At 44.8% G+C, this 17,525-nt stretch overlaps 1 protein-coding gene across 4 annotated transcripts in view; it reads right to left on the bottom strand.

Annotated features, from left to right (window-relative positions):
* The window catches only part of rbms2b (RNA binding motif, single stranded interacting protein 2b), a 34,321-nt gene extending 18,194 nt beyond the window's left edge, over window positions 1-16,127 (bottom strand). For 3 of the 4 annotated variants that reach the window (XM_079496040.1, XM_079496039.1, XM_079496038.1), the window contains exons 1-4: window positions 15,987-16,108; window positions 8,199-8,368; window positions 1,219-1,277; window positions 30-121 (exon numbers count right to left, since the gene is read on the bottom strand). In XM_079496040.1, coding sequence (XP_079352166.1) covers window positions 30-121; window positions 1,219-1,277; window positions 8,199-8,368; window positions 15,987-16,061 — 396 coding nt within the window. In that variant the 5' untranslated portion in view covers window positions 16,062-16,108. Of the gene's footprint in view, window positions 1-29; window positions 122-1,218; window positions 1,278-8,198; window positions 8,369-15,986 lie in introns of all 4 variants that reach the window. The other variant, XM_079496041.1, reaches the window with a different exon arrangement.
* Window positions 16,128-17,525: the final 1,398 nt, after the last annotated feature.

Below are 17,525 nucleotides of genomic sequence, written 5' to 3' on the forward strand. Positions count from 1 at the left end.
TATCGTAGAAAACGGAGCATAGCTCTTACCTTGGCCATCTGAGCCTGCACACCGCCCGCCTTCAGCGCTGTCACAGCTTTCTGAGCCGAGGCCGGACTGTCAAAGTCAACAAAGCCATAGCCTGCAGGGACCAAGACAGACAGCTGCAGACTTAATACCTTCTTGACAATGGGAAATGCATACTATGGGGATTCTTTAGGCACAAGCATGTCATTGTCTTCTCAACGAGAGACAGGTGGATTACGAAATGCTACCTATGCACACACACGTCACAATGCAGACCTGTGGGATAGGGTTTATTGCACATCTAATCATACAGGCACTGTGGGATTAGCATAACAATGTTGCTGTCGGGCAGAAACCTTGTAGGCTATATCTCCATATCTTTGAAAAACAAACAAGAGGAACCACACACTGTCAGACACTTGCCACAAAATGTTGCTCTTTGTCTGTCCTGATGAAGGTCTAAAGGTGGTTGCACACCGGCCGCGTTTTTCGGAAAACCGATGGAGAAACGCCGCTAGAAATCCGAATTCGCATGCGATTCGCGCCTGGTGTGTGGAGACCTTTAGCGTCCGAAACGTCTGACAGTGTGCGGGACCTCTTCTTTGTTTTTCAAAGATACCCTTTTTATGCTCTATTGCCCTGTGCACCTGTCACCAGCCTTTTGAGATGTGCATCGGCCTTTTGCTATATATACTTTGTCGCATGACATTGTCGAGCAAAATGGCGAAGGTTGCTGTTCTGTTATTGTTATTTTCGCTTTTTGTTTTTGAAGAATTGAAAGTGAAAGTAGTAATTCTGTCTGTTTTTATAAATATTTAAACCAATGAAAAGTATATTAACAAGAGCTTGTGACTAATAATAACTAACTACATAGGATCTTTTGGAACACAGGTCATTCTTTCCCATTTCGAGATAAGTAACACTTTTTGGACACATTGTGAGCTTGTAGATCTGCTATTTTGGCTATTGCATGTTCACATGCAAGTGGTTAATTCTGTCTGTTGGTTTTATGAACATTTAACCAATCATCATCCGTTTTTTTTACGTCTGGAAACTTAACCAATAAAGAGTATTTACAAGAGCTTGTGATTTAGTACATTGGATTACTGTCGGACATACAAGGTTTCCTCCTGACAGCGACATGTTGTTTTCATCAAGTAAAGGTAGCGCGCCTTATTATAGAACATGTACCATATAAGCTCAATTCCTCACCTTTGCACTTGTTGGTGGTTTTATCCAAGATGGCCTTGGTGGACACAATCTTCCCATACCTGCAAAACATGATTGATGCTTGAGAATGTGTACAGAGACTGTCCTGGTTTGCCTTCCATATTGGCATCAAGCAATACAGAATCATCTACACTGAAAATGCAACATGGACTTCAATCTGAAAGATTATAATTCATTTGACACATTCAGCGAAATGAAAGCTGATCATAGCATCAGCTGAAAGTAATTTGTGGGTGTAGGAAATGTTTTTTGATAGAATGTGGGACACAAATGGAATGAAATAAGGGTAATAAAATGAGGGATATGCTGAAAGAACTATGCATTCTAATATCTTGTTCGTTCCAACGCTGCATATAACGTGTCGATATGGTCTAGCGTCTCGTGGGAAATACACAGTGACATGACCATATTTCGAAAATGAATGTCTCCGCATTTTCCGACAGCATCACAGTGTATTGTCAACAAGAACAATTGTTCCATTGTCTGGTTAGTTGGCTGCAGCTATAGAGCGTCGCAGTCCCGCCCCCTACCCTGGACCAGGAAATGATTCTCCGTTCATTTTCCTCATAGACATTTCAGAAAGTATTTATTTAAAGACGTTTACGCCGCGGACAAAGCCAACTCGAGTCGTGACAAATCATGACAACAAACACAATTGTTTGGGCCGCTGTGCTGTGGTGCGCTGTGCTGTGCTGTGCTGTGCTGTGCTGTGCTGTGGTGCGCTGTGCTGTGCTGTGCTGCGCTGTGGTGCGCTGTGCTGTGCTGTGGTGCGCTGTGCTGTGCTGCGCTGTGGTGCGCTGTGGTGCGCTGCTCTGTGCTGCTCTGTGCTGTGCTGTGGTGCGCTGTGGTGCGCTGTGCTGTGCTGTGGTGCGCTGCTCTGTGCTGTGCTGTGGTGTGCTGTGCTGTGCTGCGCTGTGATGTGCTGTGGTGCGCTGTGCTGTGGTGCGCTGTGGTGCGCTGCTCTGTGCTGCGCTGTGGTGCGCTGCTCTGTGCTGCGCTGTGCTGCGTTGTGCTGTGCTGTGCTGTGGTGCGCTGTGGTGCGCTGCTCTGTGCTGCGCTGTGGTGCGCTGCTCTGTGCTGCGCTGTGGTGCGCTGCTCTGTGCTGCGCTGTGCTGCGTTGTGCTGTGCTGTGCTGTGCTGTGTTGTGCTGTGCTGTGTTGTGCTGTGCTGCGCTGTGCTGTGCTGTGCTGCGCTGTGCTGTGCTGTGCTGTGCTGTGCTGTGTTGTGCTGTGCTGTGTTGTGCTGTGCTGCGCTGTGCTGCGCTGCGCTGCGCTGTGCTGCGCTGTGTTGTGCTGTGCTGTGCTGCGCTGCGCTGTGATGTGCTGCGCTGTGATGTGCTGCGCTGTGATGTGCTGCGCTGCGCTGTGCTGCGCTGTGATGTGCTGCGCTGTGATGTGCTGTGCTGCGCTGTGATGCGCTGCGCTGTGATGTGCTGCGCTGTGATGTGCTGCGCTGTGATGCGCTGCGCTGTGATGTGCTGCGCTGCGCTGTGATGTGCTGCGCTGTGATGTGCTGCGCTGCGCTGTGCTGCGCTGTGCTGCGCTGCGCTGTGATGCGCTGCGCTGTGATGTGCTGCGCTGTGATGTGCTGCGCTGCGCTGTGCTGTGATGTGCTGCGCTGCGCTGCGCTGCGCTGCGCTGTGCTGCGCTGTGCTGCGCTGCGCTGTGCTGCGCTGCGCTGCGCTGTGCTGCGCTGCGCTGTGCTGTGCTGCGCTGTGATGCGCTGCGCTGTGCTGTGATGTGCTGTGGTGTGCTGTGCTGCGCTGTGCTGCGCTGCGCTGTGATGCGCTGCGCTGCGCTGTGCTGCGCTGTGCTGCGCTGCGCGCTGCGCTGTGCTGCGCTGTGATGCGCTGCGCTGTGCTGCGCTGCGCTGTGCTGCGCGCTGCGCTGTGATGCGCTGTGGTGTGCTGTGCTGTGCTGCAGGGATGTGCACACAGACATCAAAGGGGGCTTCAGCCTCTGCCCTTTTACCCGTCTGTAAAACAACTGCCCTTTCAAGACCATGAATGCAGCATTTACTATAGTGAAAGAAATGCAAAATGCCACTCCTTTCCATGCCATGCTGGAAGGCAGCATTCAGGAGAATTGCTTTTTCTCCGAAGTCTCCTGAACCTGAACACAACAAATTTGTTCAGACATCCATGTGGTAGACACCGCATCTCCACTAGCTAAAGAGTGCTGGGTTGCGCCCCGGAAATAGCAGATCTGCAAGCTCTCAAGTGAGCTACTGAGCTTGTAGATCTGCTATTTTCGCTATGTTTGTCCAAAAGTGCCCTCTTGCGGGATTTCAGCCTCTGCCTCTCTAACTCTCTGCAGTCCCTGCTGTGCTGAGTGTTGTCTATCAGCTCTCATCTCTTCAGGCATGTGCATGCAGTGTAATCTGATATGCCTCTCCTTGGCTGTCCTGTCTGTTGCTGGCTCCCCTCCACACTCTCACTCTGCTAACAGGCTTCTCTGTAGGCAGCATTCTTTCCCCTCAGCTGGGTCCTATTGCCCCTCCTGTTTAACCACATGAACCCTAGTACCGTATTATCCCCTCTGGGCAATATAGGGTTTATGCGGTTAATTTTAGATCAACTGGCACTTTCCAAAAAAGGTACTTGAAAAAGGGGATGATTGGGCCCGGGCCGGCCTAGCGGTCCGGGCACCTAGGCTGGTAATCCAGCCTGACAGCGAGTCGTGGGTTCGAGTCCCGATCCAGACAACCGCTGTTGTGTGTCTTCCCCCCCATCATCTCTCTCCCCGTTTCATGTCAACCTACTGTGTATCTATCAATAAAGGCAAAAAGGCCTAAAAATATCGTTAAAAAAACAAAACGTAAAAAGGGACGATTGATTGATTGCGGTTGCATGCCAAAATTGTCAGTTGGAAACGTAATACTCACTCCTTAATGATGACTTTATTGCCAAAAAGCCTTTTATAAATAATTTGTTGGTGCTCTTCAAGATGGCGAAACGTCTAGATCAGTAGACCACACTAATTTTGAATTGTTTATTAAAATGTATCAACTACAAGTTTTCGCACATTTCCTAACACTTTCCCAATATCACACCAATGCCGACATGTTGTTAAGCTTTTCATTTCTCCTCTCACAAACCTACTGTTGGCAGTTGGCCACATAAACACGTATTCGGCATCAGAGGAAACAACTGCGCTGCATTCATCTGCTCTTGTATTATGCATCTGACCTTTTTATACAACATTACTATTTCATGTCACACTTCTCCATGCTATACACACTGTATACAAAGGTGTGGCACCATTCCAATTTCTACACATTGACATTAATTATACTTTGGAATAATTTATTTCCAGGAGCAACCAACCAACAATGAGTTATTAATACAGTTGTCTTGTTGATTTGAATGCATGCTAACGTTTGAGTGAGGATATCACTCTGGTGAGCTGTGAGCGAGCCCTGCCCTGCCCTGCTTACGCAGTAGAGATGCCTGTTTAGTGAATTCACTCCGATAAGCTGGGGGGGAGGGGGGGGCTATATGATGCAGAGGGCGATGTGGGGTTTGGGGCGGGGGGGTGTGTGGGGGGGGGTTGCGTTGCATTGGAGACTCAGCCATGTGTGAGAAGAAGAGAGCGCATGCAGTGTCCAGTGGGCCCAGCCCACAGTGTCCATCCATGGTCAACCACCCGAGCTAGAACTAGAGCTATACAGCCAGCCTTCGAGAGAGACGCTGCAGGGGCCAGGGATGCAGAACACCCCCCCCACGCCCCCCACCACCCCCCAACTCCCATTCGTCCATCCCTCACTCCCTCCACTACATATCTCACCACTTGCATAGAACAACTCACAGTTCTGTGAGCTCCATGTGGGGGAGGGGATAGCCAGAGCAGCGCTGTTTCCTGATAGCAAGCACGCCTTTTCCTCTTGTCCGAACCACCGTCGAGTTAGGAGAACAGCCTATTTTGTTCAGGACTTTCACTTTACTTTCTCTCGTGCTGATTACAACACAACCCCCCCCCCCCATCCCCAACCCCAACCCGGCCATCTGTAACCATTCTTTGTCAAAGTACTGTAACTGCCCTCGGTATCGCTCTCTACTGTAACTGCCCTCGGTATCGCTCTCTCTCCAATCCAGTTCAAACGGAGAATTACACACGGCCTCAACAACAGGCGCCGCTCAAAAGCACATTTCATGCAGTGATTTTATCTGCTCTGTAAAAGCAGAAATATGAGAACTACCCACACAGAGCAGCACCTGACACACAAACCCTGAGTTCTATTCACTCCTCCCCCTCTGATCCCCCCTCTCTCTCTCTCTCTCTCTCTCTCTCTCCTCCACCCCCCTCTTCATGCCATTGCCCTTGTTTGTCTTTCCCTTTCCCCTGGGCTCGCCGTTTCCTGTAGGGTTGGGCAGCCTCATGTGAGCCATATCTTCCAGACAGCTGTAAAATAGCAGACCTCTCCCTTTACTGCATGTTACTCTCTCTGTCTCTCTCTCTCTCCTCCTTTTCTCTCACTCTCCTCCCCTCTCACAAAGTCTCTTTTCTGCTGTTCTGGTTCTCATCACCAGGCTCCAGTATTCAATTAAGCAAGCCCAAATCATTCATCTCCACCCAACTTGTTTTGATGTGTTTCACTGAAGATCTGAGCAGCGCGGCTCGCGTGACGCTGTCGTTTGACGTCTGAGGAGATGTTGCCCACATCACAGTTTTCAGACAACATTCACGCTCATGAGCAACATGGCGAGGCATTTGCAGTGTGGAATTTAAACAGCATGGCGTTGTGTAAAGGCCACTTGAATGAAGATTATAGTGCTTTAATCTTCATTCAAATGCCCTTTCAAAGGACTTTCAATAGAGAATAACGTTATTAAAGGGTTGGACTCAAACTTGATTTTATCTCATGAATAGACGGCCCTCTCCTGTGTGTACTTTGTACAATACATTGTACATTGTACAATTGCAATAATCACAATTTAAAACTAGTTTCATGAAGGCCTAAACTGTGGTGTAATGTCATTACCTGGGTGAACACATTAGCCTATTAGTATGGGATAATAGGCTACTCTCTTCTACTGTATGTCTTCTTGTTTGCTTTTTGGCATGCTACAGGTACATTCTTCAAACCTTAACCATTCAAAAATTACGGCTTTCATGCTGTAGGCTTAGTAGGCAACAGTATGTTAAAGAAATGTTCTCCGTCCTGTAGAATCAAAAGTACAATGTTTAACTACATCATACACACATTTTGTAATAACAAACATGTGCCTATCTTATTAACATTCATGCATTAGTATGTATTATTTTTAAATGAAAATGCCCCCCAAAAAAATAAAACATTTGTTCTTAATGTCATGATGACCACGTGCAAACAAAGAGGTAGGAGCGCACACCAATAGTGGGGAGGTGCTGACCACATGAGATAAACTTGAACAGAATAGAAAGGAGGTCACGATGCAATACTTTATTTTAAGATTACCAACATTTCGATAAAACATGCCTTGCCACGTGACCACATAGTTGTAATTTGATACTTTTGATGTTTTCTCACACAGTGCTCGATATCGGAATATCAATTATCGGCCCATGCCCTGAAAAGATGCCGTGAATAATAGAGCAATGGTACATGAAAGAAAGGGTGAAATAGCCAAGGGGCCAGTGAGGCTATTCAACGTTGAAGCTCTGGGCCCTAGTGGTATGAGGAAGGACTGCAGGCGGACCCGTGGATTCATGACAAGGAAACCCCGTGCAGCTGGGCTTTAACACTCAAATTTGAGGTCCGGAGGAGGTACTTCCGGCAGTCTTCCGGGTGCTTCAAAACGCCACTGAGCAACTCCATCGAAATTAATAGCTTGGGGGCGGGGCTAGTGCTCCAGTTCGGTCTCTATCCTTTATATACTCTATGGAAATAGCGGGAGAGGGGGAGACTAAACTTTTTTCAGGGCCTGGTTGTTGGAAAGTCTGAGCTTAGCTCTACCAAACTGAAAAGACCAAACGCTTGTTGATTTTTCCATAAACCACTCACTGATGGCACTTACGACATACCTTGAGGATGAAAAATGGGTTAAAGGGGCAAAAAAAAAACTTTCTCCCGGTTTGCTTTAGCAGTGGTGCGTATTGCAAACGTGAAATGAAGTATTCCTAGAATTCATAGGTTGATTGATTCCTTTCTTTAACCACATTTCGATCCTTCTATACATCCATCGTTTCATTTATTCAACCATCCATTCTAGGGATGCACGCTATAGACATGTTGGGTCCAATAACGTGTTAAATGCATGGTCAAATCCATCGATAACGGTCAGATACCACAATACTGTCTGTTATACATTAACTGTGATTCTGGGTGCAGATGCAGACTTTCTGAGGCCTACTGAGGCATAGTATTAGTTCAAGCTACTTAAATGTAGTAACAATGTAATATTTATTTTTGTATTATTCCAACCTTTTTGCTTTTATTTGTTCTACAGGCAGACAGACCCCTTTGAAAGCTTCTCCAGAAAATAATGACTGAATCTTTTTCAGCTTCAACATAAATATTCTGAAATAAAATGTCTGAAATAAAATATCTGTATTTTGCAGATACTGATTTGTACAGATTATTTAAATAAATGTCGGCCAATACCAGTATGGTGAACAAGTAATTGTGAATCCCTGATCCATTGATTAGTCCATCACTGTGTTCGAGGTCATGTCAGGGATCTATAAGGGATGCAAGTGCACCACTCAGACTCGGGCCATTTTCAGTTTATTGAGGGGAACAAACCTCAACACACATAACAGGTGCAAGTAATATATTAGTCAATGGGAATTTAGACGGATATAAAATACATTTATGACCTGAGTGGGGTGTCAAAACAATAGTAAAACCAAAAGATGGATGATTCCCTATCATTCCAATTTAAACCCCTCATCTACCCTGCTCTTCTGCCCTGGTTCATTCATGTCGTGCCAGGAGAGAGTTACAGCCGAGGTTCGGCGTGATTTGTTGTCGGTGCCACTTACGGCTGACAGAGCTTGACCAGATCCTGGTCTGTGGTTCCTGGGTGGAGGCCGCGGATGTACAGGTTGGTTTTGCTCAGCTGCTCTCCCCCGCTGCTGCTGCTGCCGTTGGTGCTGTTGGTGGTGTTGGGGCTGGGAGGGGCCATGTGATGGCTGGACGGAGACACATAGGGCTGCAGGGGCGAGAGGAGAGGATGCCGTTAAGCCTAGTTCAGACCAAAGATTTGCAATGAGATGAAACCGTTTTCAGGTCCGGTTTATGCTTACAAACGTACAGATAAAACTCACAACGCTTTTGAATTTGCTATTTGTGGTGCATGACACTGTCGTACCAGTGTAAATACATTAAGTATTAGACAAAATCATAGCGGTCTAAATTACCCTTTAGAGTTTGGATTGGCATATACTAAGCAGAATGTATTAATAATCATTCATTGGCAATATGAAAATGAGTATGGATGATGGTATGACTGCCTATATCTATCAGATATAGTAGGTAGTTTGAACCATGGAGTGGTATGAGTCCTCAGGGCCCAGTGGGTGACTCTTACCTACAGTCTTATCAGGAGAAAATCAATCAGGAACCCAATTAGCCAGATCACCAGCTTCAGTGGCTGGTTAAGCTAAAGGCACACTGTCCAATAGACTAGTGGGTCAGAGCCAACACGTCAATAGCAATTTAACTGCCTTATCTAACTTAAGTGCTTTCTAGAGATACTACAGACTCTTACCGTTTTACTAATGAGACAAACTCCTATAAAAGCCTCACCCACTCCCAAAACTATGAGGTCACACAAATACTACAAGCATTTGCTGCCAACATTAATCAAACTGCAGTAGCCTCTGCGAGCCACCAGCAACAATTCAATCAAACCATCGAGCTATCGAGCCAAACCATGCTTGGGAAGGAGAATCATTAGCTGTTTGAGCAAATGGCTAGCCAAGTCAATGTTCACTTTTAGTCTAAGCAAAAATAGAACAGAGCTTACAGAGGAACAACTTGCGGTTCCCAAGGAAGAGCAAAAGTAATTATCTTTCCTCAGATTAAACCTCCGGACACACTGTCCAAAAGCCTACCTCCACTTGTCAGCTAAAGCTGGCACTGCTGTTGTCTCCTGCTCAATGCTGCTAGAAGAGGAGGAACTGTTTGATTAGTAGGGTCACCCGTCTATGCCTCAGGGAACAATGAGCTGGCTTGTTGGACACCACAAGGTCACCAAGTGGACCACTGGCTTATTAACAAGGCAGGGAGTACCCAAAAGATGGATGGAGGAATCAAGCTAATTATGCCCTCTGTCCTATTTACCGGTAGTTTATTTAATGTGTTCTTCTGCCTGTTAAATTCCTTTCTCATAGAACAATGTTCCTCTGAGGTATTCTGGAATGTTGAGACAAAAAGGAAAAATGCATGTTTGTATCCTGTGTGTCGAGCATGATGTCATTTCTGTTTGGGACGGCTGTGCAATCTGTGTTGTGACTAAACATACAAGAGAGACCATTTGAACTATTCTGTCAGTATACACACTTACACAGACAGAAATCATTCCAAAAAATAGTCAGTTATTCCAAGTTAGACCACTGTTAAGTGAATGTAAAGCCGATTTAAAATCAGATTAGTGCCAAAATGCAAAAACAGGACAGATGTGTACACAGTAAAATCCTGAGTGTAACAACAGACAATTTACCATAGCTAGATTGTTGACATTAATCAATGCATAGTGTAGCAACATCCTCTTCAAAGGCTCGACAGCAATCCGTCCTCATGTTCTTTCACTGGCTATTCTGTTCTGCATGCCGGCTCGGCAGCTGCCGCCCGATGTTCCTCCAAATGGTTTTTGATCAACAACATCGTCACAACACAACACAATCTCCTTCATCAAACTCAGGGAGCCAGTCAACCCTGGTTCCATTTGTCACCGCTACTGTCATGGAGCTCATTCATGTTGGCCTGTGCCTGCTCTAATCTCTCTCCCTCCTTTAGCATCAATAGTACATTGTTAGTTTTTCCACAATCACAGCCCCTTCCTGTGCCGTGTTGCCTTTGCCGGCTTTCGCTGCAGACGGCCTTCCCTGCGCCGCTCGCTCCGCCTATCGGGAGGGATGCACCTGCAAGAGGCCTGCAGAGATAGGATCTGTCCGGAGACAAGGTCTAGGGCCCGGGCCTGGCTTATTGAGGCCTGTCTAATTGGGATCTGAGCTTGTTAGCAGAAAGCGCTAATCCCTCTCATGTGCTCTCTCTCTAGTCAGAACGCAGTCTCATTAAGGCCACTCTGCACGGCTCCTTCTGAGAGGAGGATGGCAGGGTATCAGATCCACACACCTTCCTCCCCCCCATATGCCCCCGTGCACAGCTGCCGGCTCCAGGTGTTTCTGCCACACATGCAGCGAGGCCGACTGTGCCAGCGCAGTAAAACGCTGACACGTAAGCATGCAGAACACACACACAAACAAACACACACACACACACACACACACACACACACACACACACACATGCACGCACACAAACACACAACACACACACACACAACACACACACACACACACACACACACACACACACACACACACACACACACACACACACACACACACACACACACACACACACACACACACACACACACGGCTTGTGCACATGCAGTCAGTGTCAGTGCAAGTGAACAAGGACACACACACGCACGCACGCACGCACGCACGCACGCACGCACGCACACACACAGTCACACACACACACACACACACACACAGTCACACACACACACAGTCACACACACACAGTCACACAAGCACATAAAGCAGATTAAGTGCAGCTATATAAATGTTATTCATTGTGAATGCCGTTTTCCCCAATCTGCCGTGATCTAGTGCGTTAGGACTCTACACGAGAAATTACGAATTCCTGCCTTTTGAGAGGCCGATGGGCCCGAGAGATTGCCAAAGAGTTTCAATGTGTGCGGTGAATGCTAAGCCTTTCATTTGCCTCCGTGCATGATTGGGAATCACAAGTCTCATATTACTGTCTCCAAGATCGCATCAATAAGGCTCACCCCCGAGTCAGTCAGTCAGTCAGTGCCCTGAGCCTGACCCACTGGCATCTAATTCATGTCAACCCTGTTTCTCATCCTTCACTTAACAATTGCCTATACTACATGTTTGCTCACACCGCTTACGTGCAGAACACAATGCAGTGTCTGAGCATTCTTTACATTCCCATGTAATAAAAAAAAATGTGTTTGTCTCCTGAAAGGGGGGGGGGGGGGGGGGGATAGTCAGAGACATGTAAACTGCATTCCTTAAATTAAAGTGTCATAACTTCTACGCTGACTCAGAGGCTGGTTCCGACATGGGAAATCCTTCCGTGTCTCAAGTCTCACACGTCAACCAACAATGTACATGACAAATGTCAACTTCATGCATGGCGATATGATGAATTAGTGATTAATACATCCTAACTGATTATCACTAAAATGCTCCTGATCACTGTGAGCAGAGGCCGTTAGTCTAGTATGTATACCGGCTTCACATCCTTGTTGCTATCACCATTAATGTTGCTGGCTGCATGGCTAAAAGGACCAAGTCATTGTCTTGCTTTTTCAGCTGTACAAGTACAGTACGTCAGTCACTGTATTTTTCAACGCCGGGTTCGGGGAACACCAGGGGGGGTCCACATGGAAGGACCATTTTGGGGGGTTTGTAACTGTCAGAGTTAAATTAACACTGAGGATTTTTACAGTGTAGATTCGGGTCACAAAGATGGGGAAAAAAAGATTCCATTTGTACACTCCATTTTGATCCCTGGTGAGCCCCAGCGACCATATGTTAAGAAACAGTGCAGTATGTGGTCCTCTTCACAGAAAAGAAGTGTGCTCCAGGCAGCCGCCTGGCTGCTGAAGACAGATGATGTGATTACAGTAGGAGGGAGCAGAGGTGATCCCCGCCGGGAGCAGGTGACTCAAGGACTTTTTATCCGAGAGAGAGAGAGAAGCGCTGAGCATTAACTGAGGCAGGATGTATGGCTTTGCTGCAGATAGCAGCCCAACAACAGACAGACAGTCAGTCAAAGCCATCAATACAAGCTACAACTCCCTGACTGACTAAGCTTTTGCTCTGACTGGCTACAAAGGTGCCATTTGCTTTTGTAAAAGAACACGGTTGGCTGTGTTTAGTACAGTTGTAAAATGTAGCCTTATATGTAAGGTTGTTCATTCCTCCTTGATTCACTCGGAAATAAGTACTGGGAAAATATAATCCAACGATGTAATGCCAATATATATAATATAATATGCAGTAATCACACAGTAAAGTAATGGTATTTAGTTATTTACCAACAACATAATAACACTAATAATTCAGAAAAAAATTGTTTTCTCATTCCTTCTTTACGCAGTCTAAAATGACATGAAGTCATCTATATTGTATTATCTGCTGCATTATAACTTGTTGCATATGTCTAAAATGTTTTGTTTCAAATAATGATAATTAAAAGAAAGTTGGTCGCAAACAAATCACAAAACTGACAGCACAAATAGAAACGCAATACTAAATAATACCACGCTATGGCCTAAAATGTGCCGAAAATGTATTCATGCATATTATTATTATAGTTACAGTTTAAACCACACATCTGTTTTAATAATGTTATAATGTCAGAAAGGCTAAAATGTTTGAGTCCTACCTACCTGCTTGGTAAAAGTAAACTTAACAGGTACCGTAGAAAAGATCATGTTTCTATACAGACACAATCACTTTATAGCACTATAACTTCTTCTACAGTACAAAAACAAAACAAAAAACAGCATGAGGCGTTAAGAAAAAAAAAGAAATTAAGTAACAAAAATCCTCAACAGCCTGCGGCTATAACAGGTGAGATGTCTTCCTCTTTCTCCCCTTTTTCTCAGTCAATCCAGTTCCACTTTAAAAAAAAACACACAACACGAAAATCCATAGAAAGTCTCACGACGAGTGTCTGTTTTCAGTCGAAACAGAACACACACACACCGTCCGAAAGGAGGGTAGACTATATTATGAGTTTAGCGCCCAAGTTTTAAAGTATACGTAAAAGGGGGATTCACCCGTTAAAGAGGAATGATCAGGCTCCCTTGTCCATGTGAACTGAACCACTGACAGCCAAGAGAAATCAAGGTATGTGGAACACAGAGAGGGGGAAAAGGAATGTGTGTGTGTGTGTGTGTGTGTGTGTGTGTGGGGGGGGGGGGGGTTGGGGGGGTAGAGGGGCGGTTAATCGAAAGCAGAAGAAAGCAGGGGGCTGAAAAATCTCTTAATCCTTTTCTTTTCCCCACCCTTTTTCATGTAGTAAAAAGACATGGACCAGAGGTTACCACTTGACGTCGGATTTACAAGGTTTCCCCTCTGTGCGACTTTCTGGGGCTCTAACTAACATAAAATAAAGCTGTTCCTTTTCATGCTTTTTTTTCATTTTTCATTCTTTTTTTTTAAGTAAAAAGCCTTGAGTTAGCAAAAGTAGAGGGAGTGCTTTTTTTATTTTAATTAGCAGCTATAGCACATTGTCTGAATCTAGAATTCCAGGAATTCCAGGTCATTAATCTGAGAAATCTGAATTCCTGCCAACTGTGAGGCGGGGAGGGAAGGAGGGAATAACACTGGGAAGGAAGAGGAAGGTGTTGGATTTCAGCTTTGTTAAAACAATATTCCACGAAGTGGTGTTCTCAATCAGAGAGGCATCCATTGGCCATTCGACTGCAGGCATACATACAGTATAGCCTATAAACTACAGCAGTGGTTCCCAAACTTTTCAAAGTCAAGGACCCCCAAATTGACATTTCTTAACCCGTGGACCCCCATTTGAAAAGATACAGCAGGGACCTCCATAAGAGAAGATTTGTACAGCTCTAGCAGTGATTCTCAACCATTTGGTTCCATTTGTACACTCTCAGAGTTACAGACCCAAGAGGGTCCATTTGGTCCCATTTGTACACTCTCAGAGTTACAGACCCATGAGGGTCCATTTGGTCCCATTTGTACACTCTCAGAGTTACAGACCCATGAGGGTCCATTTGGTTTCATTTGTACACTCTCAGAGTTACAGACCCATGAGGGTCCATTTGGTCCCATTTGTACACTCTCAGAGTTACAGACCCATGAGGGTCCATTTGGTCCCATTTGTACACTCTCAGAGTTACAGACCCATGAGGGTCCATTTGGTCCCATTTGTACACTCTCAGAGTTACAGACCCATGAGGGTCCATTTGGTCCCATTTGTACACTCTCTGAGTTACAGACCCATGAGGGTCCATTTGGTCCCATTTGTACACTCTCAGAGTTACAGACCCATGAGGGTCCATTTGGTCCCATTTGTACACTCTCAGAGTTACAGACCCATGAGGGTCCATTTGGTCCCATTTGTACACTCTCAGAGTTACAGACCCATGAGGGTCCATTTGGTCCCATTTGTACACTCTCAGAGTTACAGACCCATGAGGGTCCATTTGGTTCCAAACTATCATTTAGCTGGTGGTCCCCACTTTGGGAACCACGGAACTAAAGCATGTACACATCAACCCATCAGTACAAAACCAAAACACATAACCATGCAATATTTAAAAGAAAATGCCATTAGAAAACATGTAAAGATCAGCAATCCTGTATTCATTCAACTAAATTATTATTATTATTGTAGACACTGGGGCATATACGCTAATTGTAATGCCAAATATGTGGTCTATACACACCATGAATTAATACATTCATATTTTGATGAATTGAGTATAGGCTATGAGGACCCCAATGGAAACAAGCTTTCTTGCCTGCAGGATTCATCTTCTTAACCTTGTATTTTAGGCTACTGTACTTCCCTGTGCTTGTCTATATGCAAACTGTTAATAAAGTATTCACTCACTCACTCACTCACTCACTCACTCACTCACTCACTCACTCACTCACTCACTCACTCACTCACTCAATCAATCAATCAATCAATACAATTATTTACTAAAAACTCACATGCCTATATATAGCTGAAATGAGCTAACATTGTTGCAACATGAATTATTAATATGGAGCAAGCAAGGTAATACATTTGAAACTAGTCTCTGTTTGCGTGTGTATAGGGTCCTATAACTCATGTTTTATAACAGGCATACACATTAGACTTATTTGTAGCCTATCTGTAACTGTTCCCCCTTTCAGCCTTTTTTTCCCCTGCCATGCAAACGTTTTCGGTCATCATTAGTATAGGACTCAAGGGGTGGGGCATATCTCTACGCGTAAAAGAGGGAGAGGGAGAGAGAGAGAGAGAGAGAGAAAAAAAAACTTTGCTAACTTGTCGATTATTCAATGAAACATATGCGCAAACAGTCGATAAAGCACCAATGAAATTAATATGTATTTACATTAATCACAATGAGGCTTTTATGATTTTATCGCTCGATCAGAATCTTTCGGCCATCTATACACACATTTTCTTTTTCTTTTTTTTTTTGCAAAGCTTACTCTTATGTTTATGGATAGGAAGAGAAGAAACAGCGACCGTGCCGAAACAAACGAAAGCTATGGGCAACATTCTACTTATCGGCGCCCGTGTTCGTTGTTATAACGTTATACTAATGTAACCATGACGGCAATCGACTGTTAACACCAATGTTGTAACAAGCGAGCAGAGTTTATGTGTTGCCTGTGTGTGATCCTACTTTCAAGGACACTGCAGCTTATCGCCGAGCAACCTAAAGACAGGGAGATCAGACAACAACACACGCACATCGAAGCCGACTCTTTGGAGACAGTGAAAACGCAAACACTTTATCGCTTTACCTTCTTGTTGTTATTTCTGCTGGTATAGCCGTTGTATGGGTTGATTGCTGTCCTTGGCGGCACAGAGAGCAGCATTTTTACAGCACTATGTCCGGAGCGGAGATCACAGCCAAGGCAGTCAGCTGACGTCAGCTAGGGAAATTCAGCTCTTTGGAATAGTGGTAGTGATTGGAGTCGCTCTCCTCTTCTCCAGCACTATGCGATAAAGAGCGCGCTTTGCTAAAAAGAAAAAAAGCTCTGTAGTGCTTCTCAAAAGGACCCCATTGATAATGATGTATTTCGTCACTTTCCAATATATTTTATTTTTTTATTTTATGGTAGTAAGAAGAGTAGATTAGTGTTCAATGTGTTGTTGTGAAAATTTCAGATCTACCAACCCGGGGTGCGTTGAGATGCAACACGTTTATGGGCTTGTAGATCGGCTATTTTTTGAATAGCCAATAATTGGTTCTCCGGAACTCGCTTTGAAAACCACGTGCACTAAAGTATTATTGATGTGATGTCATATGTATTTGTCTGTCATTAATGTTTATGATGAATTATTGAGTACATCGAAGACCCCAATGGAAACAAGCCAAAAGGCTTTCTTGGATTCATCCTTTTAGCAGACCTTGTATTGTACTGCACTTCCCATGCAAACTGTTTATGTATGTTATGTATAAGTATATTCAATCAATCAATCAATCAATCAATCAATCAATCAATCAATCAAGGTTCAAGGTTGTCTTTGTTTGTCTCCCTTGGGAGAAATTTGTCCTGGAGTCAAAGCTGCATACAAATACGTTCACATAAGATAAAGGAAAAACACCATGAAACACCCAACATACAAAACAGAGATATTGCACACATTCCCTTGATAAAGTGCAATCAATCAATCAAAGATCCATATAGGCTAGATCTAAATAGATAGAATCTGAATAAACTTTATTGTCAAATCACAGTTTTTACAAGTAAAAAAGTGGCCGAAATGCGTTTTTGTGCATATATAGTTCCATAGACATAAATGCAATGCTAAGTTTTATCTTGTTATGTTATCCCTGTTCAATATCGGCCGATAAACTATATCCTTTATTATTATGTTATGTTGTGTTATCATGTTGTGTTGTGTTACCATGTTGTGTTGTGTTATCGTGTTGTTGCGACCACAGGTTGCATTTACTTTGAAATTGTGCATTTCCCGTCAGTCAGTCAGTTAGTTCATTGGTTGTGACATCCTCGTGACATCATCAGGGATGGAGATCCCTGAAGCCCTGATTAAGTCCATATGGGAAAGCCCATATATAGACGGCAGTGGCTCAGGGGTAGAGTTGCCGGTTGGCAACCGGAAAGTTCCAAGTTCGATCCCGGGCTCCCCCTGAGTTCATGTCAAAGTGTCCTTGAGCAAGACTCTGAACCCCTAATTGCTCCTGATGAGCAGGTTGGTTCCTCTGCCATATGTGTGTGTGTGTGTGTGAATGGGTGAATGTAGTGCACAATCTATGTAAAGCACCTTAATTGGATAAAGGTGCTATATAAATGCACCATTTACCATTTACCATT

Source organism: Electrona antarctica (assembly GCF_951216825.1).
Source record: "Electrona antarctica genome assembly, chromosome: 2".
Classification (NCBI taxonomy): Eukaryota; Metazoa; Chordata; class Actinopteri; order Myctophiformes; family Myctophidae; genus Electrona; species Electrona antarctica.